At 39.7% G+C, this 17338-nt stretch overlaps 1 protein-coding gene across 1 annotated transcript in view; it reads left to right on the top strand.

The window, feature by feature from the left end:
* Positions 1-17338, top strand: part of LOC122792856 (ATPase family protein 2 homolog) — a 1253755-nt gene that overhangs the window by 1034515 nt on the left and 201902 nt on the right. The window contains exon 13 of the mRNA XM_044060416.1: positions 7149-7228. Within this exon, the coding sequence (XP_043916351.1) occupies positions 7149-7228 (80 nt within the window). The remainder of the gene's footprint in view (positions 1-7148; positions 7229-17338) is intronic.

Genomic DNA, 17338 nt, shown 5'->3' with positions numbered 1-17338 from the left:
GGTTAAGTTCACTGGAGATATCAGAAGGATGACCTTTCACGTCATCTCCAGTCCAAGCCACAGTGACCATGGACGCCTTCCAACTTGGATGGGGGGGGCACTGTTTGGGAAGGACAGTCCAAGGCATGTGGTCCCAGTCAGAGACCAAGTTGCACATAAATGTTCTAGAGGTAAGGGCAGTGCTTTTAGCGTTGGAAGCCTTTCACACTGTCCTTCCTCATGGATTGATTGCAATTCAGTCAGACAACATGTCGGTTGTCTGGTATATCAACAAGCAGGGGGGAACCAGATCCTGTCCCCTATGTCGCGAGGCCATGAGAGTGTGGGAATGGGTGATCTCCACTGGTCGGTTTCTGATAGCAACGCACATCCCAGGATGCTCCAACATTTTAGCGGACAGATTGAGTTGGGCTATTCTGATGCTGTATGAGTGGTCTCTGAAACAGTCAGTAGTGGAGGAGATCTTCCTTGCATGGGGTCAGCCTTGCTGTGATCTCTTCTCATCTCCTTCCACCACGAAGTGCAGCGAGTTATTTGCTCTGATTCCCTCACCAGGGGAAGTCCCCAGAGATGCTCTAGTCCATGCTTGGCCCCCGGGCTTCTGTATGCTTTTATCCACCATTGCCACTCATTCTGAAGTTTCTACAGTAAGCTTGCCGACTGCGGTGCAAAGTGATCCTCATTGTCCCATTCTGGCCTTGTCAGGTTTGGTTCCCATTCCTTTGGTCTCATCTCTTAGCTCCCCTGTTGGTTTTGGATCCCTGCCCAGATCTAATCTCTCATCCATCAGGGGCCCGTCCGCCCGATCTGGGCAGCCTCAAGCTGACAGCCTAGTTGCTCCAGTTCCGTTGATTGCCAGGACTCCCAGTCTTTCACCCTCAGTAAAATCCATTCTGGTGGCTTCTATTAAAGACTCCACTAGGAAACTTTATCGCAGTAAATGGAAGTGCTTTTCCATTTCCATTTCCATCTGCTAGGAGGGTTTCTGAGCTTCAAGCTCTGTCTGCCTTGCCTCCGTATTTAGTCTTCCACAAGGATAGGGTCTCTCTGTACTATTCCTTCCTTCTTACTCAAAGTGGCATCTGAAGCAAACATAAACCAGTCCATTAATCTGCCTGTTTTCTTCCCTAAATTCCAAAATAAAGATGAACACAAACTTCATTTGTTAGATGTTCATAGATAGCTTCATTTTTATCTTCATAGAACGAAGTCTTTCCGCAAGACTGACCAATTGTTTGTTTCCTTTTCCAAAGCATTTATGGGAAAAGCTATTTCTAAAGTTTCTTTGGCCAGATGGATCACTCTTTGTATTTCACATGCCTACAAAGCAAAGGGTTTATCTCCTCTTGATATTGTTAAGGCTCACTCTACCAGGTCCATGGCGACTTCTGCTGCTTTTTGTTCTAGGGTGCCTTTGGACGACATTTGTGCAGTAGCGACCTGGGCCAATTCAAATACCTTCATTTCCCATTACAAATTAGATCTGATTTCTAGAGGTAGAGCATCCTTTGGCTCTGCGGTGCTCAGGAATATCCTTCCATAAGGGCCTCCCAGGATTGGAGTAGCTGGGGACTCTGACCCACAGGTTGCAGATAAAAATGAAGTTAACTACTTCAGATAAAGTAGTTATGCACTCACCATAACGTTCCATCTGAGTAGTTATACTTCATTTTTCTGCAACATTCCCTCCCTCCATCCCCCGGACCTTGTCCTGTCTTTTCAGGTTTGGTTCATTGGGCTGACTTGCTTATGTTTTTAGTTGCAGCAAACTCAATCTGAGGGAAGATAGGAGATGGTAGGGCATTATGGGTAAGTGGAGGAACTCAGAGCTTGGAGTAGATGCTAGAAAAAAAGTTGCCGGCTCGGATCCGTATACCCACAGGTTGCAGAAAAATGAAGTATAACTACTCAGATGGAACGTTATGTTGAGTACATAACTTCTTTTTAATGGCATCCTTCATATCAGCCCCCCCAGATGGCCTATTCTTCCTTCCTGGGATATCAGTTTTGTGCTTGAAAAAATCAACCCAGTCTCCTTTTGTGCCTGCTTTTTCAGCATCCTTTCAACATTGTACTTGGAAGGCTGTTCTTTTTGCCCATACTTCTGCCAAGAGAGTATCTGAACTTCAGGCTGTCATGGCTCTTCCTCCTTTTTTAGTTTTTCATAGAAACAGGATGTCTGTTTGCACTAATCTGTTCTTTATGCCCAAGGTGATTAAATGAGTTGCCCCTTAATCAGTACGTTTGTCTTCTTTCCTTTTTTCCTTCTCTGCAGTCTTCCATTGAGAAGGTTCTTCACACCTTGGATTTGCATAGACAGCTCAGATATTATTAGCCATTTCCTTCTGTTATTCTTTTCATGGTAAATGTCTTTCATCGTCTTTTAAGGCACATGCTACTAGGGCAGATGCCTCCTCTGGTGCCTTTTTCAAGGGTCTGAATACCAATTCTATACGTGAGGTTGCTACTTGGTCCTCTCTTCACACTTTCACTAAACATTATAAGTTGGGTGTTATTTCCAGGGCCAGAGCAGACTTTGCCAGAGCTATTCTGCATGGGTTTGTAGGGAGTTCCTCCCTGTCTTCCTCTTCCCAGGTTTCCTCTTGAGTTCTTGTTCTGTCCCTTAGCTGAAGAATGCTGCAACGGCGATATGGAAAGAGATCCAAAAAGAAAACTGGAAACACTCTAAAACAACAAATATTGCATCCAAGTTCAAGTTCGCAAGTAAACACTTCCACCTTCAAGGCTTCTTCAGGTGAAATAAATACTATCAATTAAACAACATAACTTAAATACATTTTAAAAAATCATATGACTCTAATGACACCTTCTGATGCAGTATATTTAAATAAGGCTTTAAAGTAAAACTGTCATTAAGACCAGGTGGTACAAACGCTCTCATTCTTAAAATCCATCTCATCTCTTCATTTTCAGTTAAAAGTTTTATATTCCCACCCCATAATGGTCTATAAATTACTTTTAAAATCATAAACCTAAAACTATGTTGATCACCTTTCTCTATAATGTGTTTACTAAGAGCATTTGTAGCTACTCTATGTCTAATATCATTGAGATGTCAGGCTATACGCTCTTTAAATTTCCTGTTTGTCATACCCACATAAAAAGCATCACAGATTTCACACTTGGCTAAATATATTAAATTACTTGTATTGCAATTCCCATATGCATGTAAAACAAACTCTGTACCTGTCATGGGATGTGTAATGGATTTCTCTGTGAACATATGCTTGCAGTAAACACAATTCCCGCATTTAAATGTACCTTGTTTCACCTTTCCTTACTTAAAAAATTCTTTGGGTTGCTCCTTATAACATAACATCTGTTTCAAAGTGTTCTTCCTTTTGTACCTTTAATGCCGGGACATCCCTTAAAATTGGCCAATGTTGCCTAATAATATTTTTTACTGCTTCACTGTTCCTGTTATAGGTAAGCATACACCTCCTTTTATTTACTTGCGGTCTTGCTCTAACTCTATCCTGACTCACACTACCAAAATAGGGCTGAAGCCCTCTGCTTAGTCTTTGCTGTTGTATGCTCCTACTGGCAACACGGACTTCAGACTCTGGGTAACCCCTATTTAAAAAGTCAGAGACCACAACATCCAATTGTTCGGACATCCTATCATGTACAGTATTTAGTCTAATAACTCGTTGCAACTGATTTTTTATTATATTTCCAAACATAAATGGAGGATGCATGCTATTACGATGCAAGTAACTATTACACTTATCCTCCTTTCCGTATAGTTCTGTATATACTGTACCCTGCTCATCCTTCTTTAATTTTACATCAAGGAATGTAATCTGTTCTTTAGGTATATCATGTTTGAATCTTAGAAAAGTAATAGTTCCATTAACTTATAATATAAACTGTTCAAATTCATCTCAATTACCTTCCCACACAACAAAAAGATCATCGACAAATCTATTATAAAAATTAATGCACTTCTTAAAAGGATTAGTCAAAGACAACACATATGTCTCTTCCCACATGTACATGACAATATTCGCAAAGGTATTTGCAACTGCTGTTTCTATTGCTACTCCTCTTTCTTGATAATACAGACTAGTGTCAAAAATAAAAATATTTGATGTTAAAGCCATTTTTAATAGGTCACACAATAGTCTGATCTTCTCAGTATCATAGTCTGAAAACCTCTCCAAGAATATTCTGACACATTCAACACCATGTATGTGAGGTATTGAAGTAAACAAAGAATCAACGTCCATTGTCACCATATGGGAATTAAAAGGAAGTTGTCCACTCGACCATTCATACAACTACTTTAAAAAGGTGTTGGTGTCTTTTAAAATAGTTTCTGTTTTCTCTAATACAGGTCTTAATTTTTTCTCCAGTGGTTCTGTAACCCACCCACGAGCAGACACAATCTGCCTCATGGGTGGGCTAGTCCAATCCTTGTGCAGCTTAGGTATCCTATAAATAACAGGTATTTTTGGATTTTCTATAAACAAATAGTCAAATGTTCTGTCATCAAGCTTACCGCTATCATTTAAAACATTCAAAGCTTCCTTTAATTTGGGACATAAGCGATTACTTTCACTCCTTGTAATGTTACTGTATTCATCCCCTTACAACATAAGCTCCATTTTTTCCATATAAAAATCTTTACTCATTACAGCAATGCCTCCCCCTTTATCTGTATGTTTTATTACAAGGTTTGAATTATTTATCAAAGAGTGAATAGCAGCATTCTTTTCCTTAGTTAAATTGTAAAATGTGGGTACATTATTCTTCATATATAAATTATATATGTCTTGTTCTACCATCTTTTCAAAAACTTGCAAGTGGACATTATTAAAGGGCACAAAGGTACTACTTTGTCTTAAACCATTAGCTACGTAATAACCAGCATCAGGATTAGGAAAACATGTTTTCAAACATAAATTACGTATAAAATATTTAACCTCAGTCAATGTTTCTGAAATGTTAAGCACAGATAGCTCTGCTTGTGTAAGTACATGTGAGGATAAGTTAAATATCATATTTACTTGGTTAATTGGCTCCTCGTAAAGGGACGCCTGCTGGAATCCACGTTCATCACTCTGCTCGCTAGACTGCATCTTCATTCTCGGATTCAGCATGGGCAAGGGTTGATTGAGGAGAAGCGGAAAATCCACTGGATCCAAAACGTTCATGCATACAGCATCCACGCATGCTAGTATATCTCGCTTCAATCCTCCTCCCTGTGATGGTGTCTTTGTTGTCCTCCCAACTGGTGAGTTAAACTCATCCCTATCCGCAACGGCTTCTCCTGCAGCTATAAATGTTGACACAGAAGCCATGACGTCAACCGGTAACTCGTATGTAGCAAGCCGCCGTGTTAGACCACTCTGCAAACCAATTCTGTTAGATATCCCTTCTTCTTCCGGCATTAGTACCACTTCTGGCATTATTTCCACTGTTAACCAACTATTAACAGATGAGCTAGCAGAAAATTCTCCTCATTCAGTTTGTTGTAGCAAAGGTGGTTCTTGCAACAGGGGCAGTTCTACGTCGTTCAAAAGCACATGCTGATTGTTCTCTACTCTCTTCTTCAGCCAAAGGAAGACATTCTCCTTTTCAAAGTCTATGAGATCTCTTTGTAACTTTTTCTTCTTGCCAGCAGCCAATTTCTTCTCAAAAGCTGCTAGCCTGCCAAAATATTCACTTAAAAGCATGCCATACTCAGTAAAATCACCACATGAAACTAAATTATTATAAAGATCTTCAGCCTAGGAGCGGCATTCCTGTTCCATAGGCAAAAAATAAGCGTTCATGAGTTCCATGTAGTTAAATGAGCAGCTTAAGTTTATCATTTGCCATCTCCGTAATAAGTCAAGGAATTTATCCCAGTAAGATGGCATTTTTAATACATGGAGGCCCCTTGGCATGACCTTATACTTCAAGTAGGCTTCAAACAAACGCTGTTGCCATTGTAAACGTTTATAAGCCATCAAAGTATGCTCAAAGTCTCTCAACTTCAATTTAAAAGTGGAAAGCAAATTCACATATACATTTTTATCTCCTGTGCTCTGTTCACACTCTATAGTCTCAACTTCTATTAGTGGGTTGTCAGAAATGTCTGCCAACTCTCCAAAAGTTTTAATAATCACAGATGTCATATTTAGTGTCACAGTTCTCACTCTAAGAGAATTTCCTCAGTATTTCTCGAGTGTCTTAACTCCACTCAAAACAAATAACAGTATCCAAAAAAAAAACGGCTGTGAGGCAGTTAACCAGTTCTCAGTCACAAAATCAAATCCAAAAAGAAAACGAAACACTCTAAAATAACAAATATTTAATCCAAGTTCAAGTTTGCAAGTAAACACTTTCACCTTCAAGGCTTCTTCAGGCGAAATAAATACCATCAATTAAACAATATAACTTAAATACATTTTAAAAATAGCCTCCTGGGGTTATGTCTTCATTTCACTGACTTCTTAATTTTGCAGTCCAGAGGCAGAACTTAAAATGCATATTAAATTCTGTAGAAATATGCCTTTTGTACAATATTTTGTATAACATGATCTTTTTAAAATGTTTTCATTCTGTCTGTGTATTTCTTTGTTTTAAACATTTGTTTCTGAGAAGCTGCATCATAAATTGAGAATGACAAATGTTTATTATCTCATAATTTTGCTGAATCATATATATATATATATACACACACACATACATACACACATATATATCTGTATATTTATATATGTATATGTGTATATATATATATATATATATATATATATATATATATATATATATATATATATATATATATATATATATATATATATATATATATATATGTATATATATATGTGTGTGTGTGTGTGTATATATATATATATATATACACACACACACACACACACACACACACACACACACACACATGCACCTGCACATGCACACACATATATATACTGACAGATTATGCTTTATTTTTCATTTTTATTCTTTGCAAGTACAATATGTGTGGAGGTGTATAGATGTGCAGGTTCCAAGTTTGTATCCAGATTCAGTCTATTGCCTTCCCCAGTTTTGTATTTGGAGTCTTATTTATTATAACATGTGCAGAGACAGCGGTTTAAAAATGATTATCTTGTTTTGTGTATTTTTGTTTTTAGATTTTTCGAAAAGCTAGAGCTGTATCACCTTCCATTCTCTTTTTTGATGAGATTGATGCCCTTGCTGTTCAGAGAGGCAGGTAAGGTTATCTTGCCTTACTTGATAGAAGCAAAAGTAAAATTGCACAGCCTGCTACCAAACTACTTATTAGAATGTTTAGATTTTGTTGTTCAGACATTTATGTGGCCAAAGGGTGAATACCTGAGGCATCAATCTTGTGCATTTGATTCTGCTAAATTAAATGTATTTTTATTGAAGCTCTTGCATCTGTCAGGAAACTAGTAACATTGTTATAACACCTTGCTGAATTCCAATAGATGTAAGCTGTGTTATCTCCTTTTGGTATTCAGATGCCCACAAGCTACGATCACATACTTTGAATATGTGGCAGTGGAGTCATTTCCTCTTGGAGAATATTGATTTATTTACATATCAAGATGTCCATGCCACTGTTTGTAAGTTAAAATTATAGTAGGAAATTTTGATAAAAGCAAATTTAATAGATTTAACCCCTTACCTGCAGGAGCTAAGAATAATTACTTCAGCAGTTCATAGGTTCATAGGTTCATACTAGGCTATCTGCCCGAGGGCATTTACAAGTGTGGCTTAGGCCACCCCTTTAGTAATTATTTTTCTGTGCCTCTGTCGAGCAGTGACACTGAGGTAATCCCTGGGGTATAATCTCCCATCCATTGGTCAAGATTTCTCTTGAACAAGGCATTTTGTTCCACAGCATAGGGAGTCTTTGGGTGATGAATCTATCCGGTTTAAGTCTCCGCCCTTGTGGCTCTGATGGATCTAGATTTTTGAGGTGAAGCATATTCATCAAATCTGGGTTTGACATGGCCTTGTATGTTAGGCAAAGGTCACCTCTGAGCACTGAATAGAGCTGGAGTTCTTTCAGTCGGGCAGCATAGGACAGATTTTTGAGACCCTTTATCCTTTTGGTGAGGAACTTTGTGGCCTCTCCAGCTGCTCAGATACATTCCGAATGGGGCATTGTACTCAATCATTGGTCTGATGAGTGATGAGTAAAGGAGACTATGACTTCATGATAAGGTGGGCAATGTAGAAGGTCTTCCTAACTACTTTAGCTACATGGGTGTCGAATGACAGACTACTATCAACCTGGGTCCCCAGGTCCCTGATAACTTCTTCTGTGCTCAGTGGATTGCCACCTATTTGGTAGCTAGGGGTAACCTTGTTTTTCTATGACTATGCATTTTTGGCATTTAACTTTAGGCCGTGGCTCTGGCACCAGTTATCCGTTTCTGTGAGACCCTTCTGAAGGATATCTGTGTCAGATGTGTTTTCTACTATGGCGCACAGTTTGCAGTCATCTGCAAACTTTGTCAGCCATAACCCTCCTGTGTTTGCTTGTACCGGAAAAGTAGATGCCAAACAAGAGTGGGCCCAGGACTGAGCCCTGTGGGACACCACTTGTGACAGGCTTTGAGTCTGACATGGCGCCAGCAGCTCTGACCCTGTGGGTTCTGTCACTCAGCCAGTTTGCAACCCATCTTGTGATGTATGGGTTGACATTTAAGCTGATGAGTTTTTCAATGATACCCAGATCGAGGTAGGCTGTATGGACTGCCTTTCCTCATCAATGGCTTTGGTGACTGTTTGAAAAAGTCAACCAAGTTTAAAAGGCATGATCTGCCTTTGACAAAGCCAAACTGGGTTGGATCCAAAGTCTGCAAATTCCCTATGTCTTTATTTATGAGGTCCATTATGATCCTCTCCATGGCTTTGGTGGAGGCACCGCCTTTGTGAAGTGGTACCACAGTTGCAGAGGTAAGACTTTGATTAAACAGCTGTCCTAGCTGTGGGTTTAATTCCTCATTGAGTTCATGGAGCGACACCATCAGGTCCCATGGATGCTGTGTTTTTGCTTTGGAGAGAGCAGTTCTCACTTGGGCGCTGGAGATGTTTGGGGGCTGCAATATAGATATCTCTCCTTTGGGGAGGGGAGAAGTTTGCACTGAACCTGTCAGCCAGTATGTTGGCAATGTCTGTAGGATCAGTAATATAGCTAAAGAAGGCCTTATGATTGTCTTTTGAGTCTTTAGCTATTTTGGATGATTTCTATCTTGTAGTAGCTTCCTCCTTTTGTTGTAGAGTTTGTTTATGGCTGGGGTCCACCAGACTGGATGATTTCAGGTGGGGTGGGATGAGGACCTCCATGGTGACTAGTTGCTCCATGGCATTTGAGTTTATGAATTCCAGGAACTTTTGGCTAGGGTGTTTGGGCTAGTCTATATTAGGGTAATTGAAGTCACCTAGTATGATGGTGTGAGAAGGGCCAGTCCCGTGCATTTTGAGTTTTAGACTTCTGGCATGAGCAGCATTACCCTTAGTTTTTTCCTTTTTTGTTTCTTCTTCTGTTAGGAATTTGATTTGGGCCTTAAAAGGCACTGCCGGGGGAGTGGCAAGGCCTTTGCCAATATCTAGAGTCCCAATGAGTAGTGTGTCTGGCATTGTGTTTGGCCTTAAGGGCTGTGATAGTGTGTGTGGTAACGTACATGAGGCAATTGTAACATTGCCGAGTGTAGGGTAGTCCAATAACTAACTTAAACCTGCTTAAACTGCCTGCCTAATATGCAACAAAAGCTCAACAGTAGCATCCTAAATAAAATCAGACTAATCGCGCTAAAGCGCTGCTTTATAGAGGGGGCTGGATAAAAATGAAGGAGTTATGGAAATGACCCCTAGTGGCCAATAAAACTACAGTTTCAAGTCAGTAACCACCTCTCCGGGGGCAGGGAAGCTGCTCAATGTTAGTCACTCCCACTGATAAACACAGAGACCCTCCTTCAGCCCAAGCAAAATGGCCTCACAGAAACTTTCAAACAGTTCAGGAACAGCAAGCCTGTAACTGAACTTTTTAACTCTCAGAAAAGTGGGAAAAAGCAAGATTTTTTTTTTTTTTTGTTTTTACAGAGATAGCAGAGGTTCACAAGTAATATCAAGTTATAACAGTGCAGTAAATGACCCCACACAAGAGTGCTAGGTCAAGGACAGAAAATATGCAAGTTTTAAGAAAAACGATTTAAAATTAAGTGCAAACAGGAAATTCAGCAAACAGCTTTTGGTTGTGCTCTAAATACAGCTACTAATACAGAAATCAAGTTTAACAAGCCAGAAAATGCTCAAGCTAGGCAGCTATGCAGAAAAACTTAGCAAATAAACAGAGAAAAATACTTAAAATCTCAAAGTGGCTCCTTCTTCTCTCCCTCTTGGAGGGTGCTTCACCAACAGCCAACAAGCCTGAAAAAGGCAACTAGGTTTTAAGAGAGGAAGATGAAGGAGTTATGGAAATGACCCTAGTGGCCAATAAAACTACAGTTTCAAGTCAGTAACCACCTCTCCGGGGCAGGGAAGCTGCTCAATGTTAGTCACTCCCACTGATAAACACAGAGACCCTCCTTCAGCCCAAGCAAAATGGCCTCACAGAAACTTTCAAACAGTTCAGGAACAGCAAGCCTGTAACTGAACTTTTAACTCTCAGAAAAGTGGGAAAAAGCAAGATTTTTTTTTTTTGTTTTTTACAGAGATAGCAGAGGTTCACAAGTAATATCAAGTTATAACAGTGCAGTAAATGACCCCACACAAGAGTGCTAGGTCAAGGACAGAAAATATGCAAGTTTTAAGAAAAACGATTTAAAATTAAGTGCAAACAGGAAATTCAGCAAACAGCTTTTGGTTGTGCTCTAAATACAGCTACTAATACAGAAATCAAGTTTAACAAGCCAGAAAATGCTCAAGCTAGGCAGCTATGCAGAAAAACTTAGCAAATAAACAGAGAAAAAATACTTAAAATCTCAAAGTGGCTCCCTTCTTCTCTCTGCGTTTTTTCCTCTTGGCAGCTTCTTCCCCAACAGCCAACAAGCCTGAAACTCAAACCACGAGGCAACTAGGTTTTAAGAGAGGAAGATGAAGGAGTTATGGAAATGACCCCTAGTGGCCAATAAAACTACAGTTTCAAGTCAGTAACCACCTCTCCGGGGCAGGGAAGCTGCTCAATGTTAGTCACTCCCACTGATAAACACAGAGACCCTCCTTCAGCCCAAGCAAAATGGCCTCACAGAAACTTTCAAACAGTTCAGGAACAGCAAGCCTGTAACTGAACTTTTTTAACTCTCAGAAAAGTGGGAAAAAAGCAAGATTTTTTTTTTTTTTTTTTTTACAGAGATAGCAGAGGTTCACAAGTAATATCAAGTTATAACAGTGCAGTAAATGACCCCACACAAGAGTGCTAGGTCAAGGATAGAAAATATGCAAGTTTTAAGAAAAAAACGATTTAAAATTAAGTGCAAACAGGAAATTCAGCAAACAGCTTTTGGTTGTGCTCTAAATACAGCTACTAATACAGAAATCAAGTTTAACAAGCCAGAAAATGCTCAAGCTAGGCAGCTATGCAGAAAAACTTAGCAAATAAACAGAGAAAAAATACTTAAAATCTCAAAGTGGCTCCCTTCTTCTCTCAGTTTTTCCTCTTGGAGGTGCTTCACCAACAGCCAACAAGCCTGAAAAGACGCTCAAACCACGAGGCAACTAGGTTTTAAGAGAGGAAGATGAAGGAGTTATGGAAATGACCCTAGTGGCCAATAAAACTACAGTTTCAAGTCAGTAACCACCTCTCCGGGGCAGGAAGCTGCTCAATGTTAGTCACTCCCACTGATAAACACAGAGACCCTCCTTCAGCCCAAGCAAAATGGCCTCACAGAAACTTTCAAACAGTTCAGGAACAGCAAGCCTGTAACTGAACTTTTAACTCTCAGAAAAGTGGGAAAAAGCAAGATTTTTTTTTTTGTTTTGTTTTACAGAGATAGCAGAGGTTCACAAGTAATATCAAGTTATAACAGTGCAGTAAATGACCCCACACAAGAGTGCTAGGTCAAGGATAGAAAATATGCAAGTTTTAAGAAAAACGATTTAAAATGAAGTGCAAACAGGAAATTCAGCAAACAGCTTTTGGTTGTGCTCTAAATACAGCTACTAATACAGAAATCAAGTTTAACAAGCCAGAAAATGCTCAAGCTAGGCAGCTATGCAGAAAAACTTAGCAAATAAACAGAGAAAAAATACTTAAAATCTCAAAGTGGCTCCTTCTTCTCTCAGCGTTTTCCTCTTGGAGGTGCTTCACCAACAGCCAACAAGCCTGAAACAAACCACGAGGCAACTAGGTTTTAAGAGAGGAAGATGAAGGAGTTATGGAAATGACCCTAGTGGCCAATAAAACTACAGTTTCAAGTCAGTAACCACCTCTCCGGGGCAGGAAGCTGCTCAATGTTAGTCACTCCACTGATAAACACAGAGACCCTCCTTCAGCCCAAGCAAAATGGCCTCACAGAAACTTTCAAACAGTTCAGGAACAGCAAGCCTGTAACTGAACTTTTAACTCTCAGAAAAGTGGGAAAAAGCAAGATTTTTTTGTTTTTGTTTTACAGAGATAGCAGAGGTTCACAAGTAATATCAAGTTATAACAGTGCAGTAAATGACGTGCTAGGTCAAGGATAGAAAATATGCAAGTTTTAAGAAAAACGATTTAAAATTAAGTGCAAACAGGAAATTCAGCAAACAGCTTTTGGTTGTGCTCTAAATACAGCTACTAATACAGAAATCAAGTTTAACAAGCCAGAAAATGCTCAAGCTAGGCAGCTATGCAGAAAAACTTAGCAAATAAACAGAGAAAAATACTTAAAATCTCAAAAGTGGCTCCTTCTTCTCTCAGCGTTTTTTCCTCTTGGAGGGTGCTTCACCAACAGCCAACAAGCCTGAAAAGACGCTCAAACCACGAGGCAACTAGGTTTTAAGAGAGGAAGATGAAGGAGTTATGGAAATGACCCCTAGTGGCCAATAAAACTACAGTTTCAAGTCAGTAACCACCTCTCCGGGGCAGGAAGCTGCTCAATGTTAGTCACTACCACTGATAAACACAGAGACCCTCGTTCATCCCAAGCAAAAATGGCCTCACAGAAACTTTCAAACAGTTCAGGAACAGCAAGCCTGTAACTGAACCTTTTTAACTCTCAGAAAAGTGGGAAAAAAGCAAGATTTATTTTTTTGTTTTTTACAGAGATAGCAGAGGTTCACAAGTAATATCAAGTTATAACAGTGCAGTAAATGACCCCACACAAGAGTGCTAGGTCAAGGATAGAAAATATGCAAGTTTTAAGAAAAAAACGATTTAAAATTAAGTGCAAACAGGAAATTCAGCAAACAGCTTTTGGTTGTGCTCTAAATACAGCTACTAATACAGAAATCAAGTTTAACAAGCCAGAAAATGCTCAAGCTAGGCAGCTATGCAGAAAAACTTAGCAAATAAACAGAGAAAAAATACTTAAAATCTCAAAAGTGGCTCCCTTCTCTCAGCGTTTTTACCTCTTGGAGGGTGCTTCACCAACAGCCAACAAGCCTGAAAAGACGCTCAAACCACGAGGCAACTAGGTTTTAAGAGAGGAAGATGAAGGAGTTATGGAAATGACAGCTAGTGGCCAATAAAACTACAGTTTCAAGTCAGTAACCACCTCTCCGGGGCAGGGAAGCTGCTCAATGTTAGTCACTCCCACTGATAAACACAGAGACCCTCCTTCAGCCCAAGCAAAATGGCCTCACAGAAACTTTCAAACAGTTCAGGAACAGCAAGCCTGTAACTGAACTTTAACTCTCAGAAAAGTGGGAAAAAGCAAGATTATTTTTTTTTTGTTTTTGTTTTTTACAGAGATAGCAGAGGTTCACAAGTAATATCAAGTTATAACAGTGCAGTAAATGACCCCACACAAGAGTGCTAGGTCAAGGATAGAAAATATGCAAGTTTTAAGAAAAAAACGATTTAAAATTAAGTGCAAACAGGAAATTCAGCAAACAGCTTTTGGTTGTGCTCTAAATACAGCTACTAATACAGAAATCAAGTTTAACAAGCCAGAAAATGCTCAAGCTAGGCAGCTATGCAGAAAAACTTAGCAAATAAACAGAAAAAATACTTAAAATCTCAAAAGTGGCTCCCTTCTTCTCTCAGCGTTTTTTCCTCTTGGAGGGTGCTTCACCAACAGCCAACAAGCCTGAAAAGTTATGTATCTCTGCTGCAGGTGCAGAGTACTCTTGCTTTTAACTTTATTTCTTTTCATTTTAAAGTATGTATGACACCAATTTTGCAATAAAAAATCTTTTTCAAGATAACAGGAAAATAATTGTTTGGGTAGTGCTATTATAGTAAGTAAACCACAGCATCCCATTAAAACCAATGAGAAATCTAACCAGGAAGTGAGAGGTTATGCTGTTTCTTAGCATGACTACTGACCAGTAACATACAAACATATTAACAAAATGTTTGTAGCCAATCTGTAGCTTATTACTCTGCCCTTTTTGCAACTGAGATTGGCTGCCAATATTGGTGCTTTCATGGCATCCTGTGTTTATTTGACTAAAAGAGTACAAGAAGCAGCAGATCTCCAATCTACAGAGACACCTCTGTGTAGCTGGAATGTGTTTTTTCTTTTCTTTCTGACAGGAAGCCAGATATAGTTGTCAGCAGTGGTAACAATACAAAGTGCCACTATCTCAGTACATTCCTGTTTTTATTATTTTTGATTTTACCACAGTCAGAATGCGATGAGGTTTCAACCTCATATTAAGGGAGTATATGGAAAGTTGCTGTCTTTATGGGGACAAAGTATATGATCAGGATTGTCTAAGGGCTTGTAAGTGTTATTAACAACACATTGAAATTCATTACTGAGGCCACTATGCCTTTCAATTCATTCATAGTCAGACCTCAAAAGTGTACACAGGAAGTGGCTATCTTGTTTTGGGAAGACATGTTTATGAAAGCGGGGACAGTTATGTGAGTTTTGCAAAACAAGTATTTAGTTTTGAGGGAAAAGAGGCATGTATACATGTCTGAGTGCACAAGTTTGAAATACATTACTGTGATCATTGTTTCTTTCACTTTCCTCATAATCAAACATCAAAGATAAACAGAATGTGACTATCTTTTGGCAGCAGGAGTGAGAAGGCACACTGTACTTGAAAGCACACAGTAGATAACATGATTACTGTCAAATAAAAATTATATGCCTTGAAAGAGGACAGTGTATGTGTATAACAGCAACAAGCTGAAATATGTTTTTATGTTTTTCATTTTCTTCTCAATGATATGTCAAAACTGTCTGGAATGTGGACTTCTTTTGGAGGAGGGCAGGTGATGTATGAAAACAAAGGACAATTAAGTTGTAGGATCACTTCTGAATGATCATTGATATGATTATATTTATGAAAGGGCAAAGTGGACATTATATTTACATAACATCTTTACAGTCAGAGGTGGTGGACCTACTCAAAAGAGGTACATTCCAGTGGGATTGGGAGTTTTCTACCCAAGCTTCTTATCAGAAGTTCCTGAATTTTTTTATTGTAAATTGACTTAGAATAACTAACATTTAGCTTCTTGTATATAGCTACCAAATCCAGTGCTTCAGAGGGCTTTCTTGTCACAGTTTCAAACTAGACTTAGGTTTCATGAGGTACTACTTGACTGTTGCTTGCAAAGCAAGGTGGAACTAATGTTCAGAATATATGTGCAGTAAATTCTCATTAGAGTAGAAGAAACATAACCTTTTATTTGACCGGCCAAGGCAGCATGTTGATTTGTGTACAGTGAAGCCTACATTTTGTGTAACTGCCAAGGTAAGTGTGCCATGTAAATCAAAACAGAGATGCAATGAAATCATTGGAGTCAGAATTACATTCTTAACTGTGTTTTGCAGCCAAATATCTGATTGGAATTCCCTGTTTTTGTTGTCAGTTGACTTAAGAGAAGTGACCTAAGGCCATTTTATATACAGATTACAGGTTTAGATTTTTATAGGGATTTTGATGTCATAGGTTCATACTAGGCTATCTGCCCTAGGGCATTTATAAGCCTAGCCAGAGTGTGTTTGGCTTTCGCCACCCATTTTAAATTAATTTTGCTATGCCCTTTTTCGAGGTTAGTATACTGTGCCTCTGTCTAACAGTGACACAGAAGTGATACCCGGGGTAAACCTACGATCTCCCATCCACTCATCAAGATTCCTCATGAAGAGAGTCAATGAGGGACTCTGCCTAACCTGGACTGGGATTTTATTCCAGAGTGAAGGGAGCCTCTGCGTTATGAATCTGTCCCTCCAGCATGTCCTATTTATTTCAGTGCTGAGGTTCAAGTCTCTCAAGCGCGTGGCTCGATGGGATTTGGATTTTCTGAGGTGCAGCATGTCCATTAATTCCGGGTTGGACATGGCTTTATACGTCAGGCACAGATTGCCTCTGAGCAGGCGGTATGCCACTGAGTAGAGCTGGTGTTTCTTTAACGGGGCAGCATATGGCATCTGTTTGAGCCCTTTGATCCTCTTGGTGAGATACTTTTGGGTCTTTCCAGTTGCTGCAGGTGTCTGGTAAGGTACATCCCAAAAGGGGAATTGTACTCAATTATGGGCCTGATGATGGATGAGTAAAGAGGCACGATGACCTCCCCTGATCTAGATGTGAATCCCTTCATGATTAGGTGGGCTATATAAAATGTGTTTCTAACCACTTTGGCCACGTGGTTGTCAAATGAGAGATTGCTATAAACTTGGGTCCCCAGGTCCCTAATTACTTCTTCTGTACTTAATGGATTACCACCTATGTGGTAATTTGTGGGCACTTTGTTTTTGCCAAAGGGGATGACTATACACTTTTTGGCGTTTAGCTTGAGGCCATGGCTCTGGCACCAGTTGTCTGTTTCTATGAGGCCCTTTTGGAGGATGCTTGTGTCGGCTGGAGAGTCGATTATGGCGCAGTTTGCAGTCATCTGCCAACTTGGTCAGCCACAGTCCTTCCGTGTTGGCCTGTACCTCCGAGAAATATATACCGAACAAGAGAGGTCCCAGGACTGAGCCTTGTGGGATGCCACTTGTAACTGGTTTGGAGTCTGACATGGCTCCAGCAATTCTAACCATGTGGGTTCTGTCCTTGAGCCAGTTTGCAACCCATCTAGTGACATAGGGGTTTATATTTAAGCTGGTGAGCTTATCTATAATGCCTGAGTGGGGTATTGTATCGAAGGCTTTTGCGAGGTCCAGGTAGGCTGTGTGGACCACCTTCCCCTCGTCAATGGCCTTGGTGACTGTTTCAAAGAAATCGACCAGGTTTAAGAGGCAGGATC

Source organism: Protopterus annectens, chromosome 2.part0 (genome assembly GCF_019279795.1).
Source record: "Protopterus annectens isolate FY-2018-M chromosome 2.part0, PAN1.0, whole genome shotgun sequence".
Taxonomy (NCBI): domain Eukaryota; kingdom Metazoa; phylum Chordata; order Ceratodontiformes; family Protopteridae; genus Protopterus; species Protopterus annectens.
This window is presented reverse-complemented; position numbering and strand designations above follow the sequence as displayed.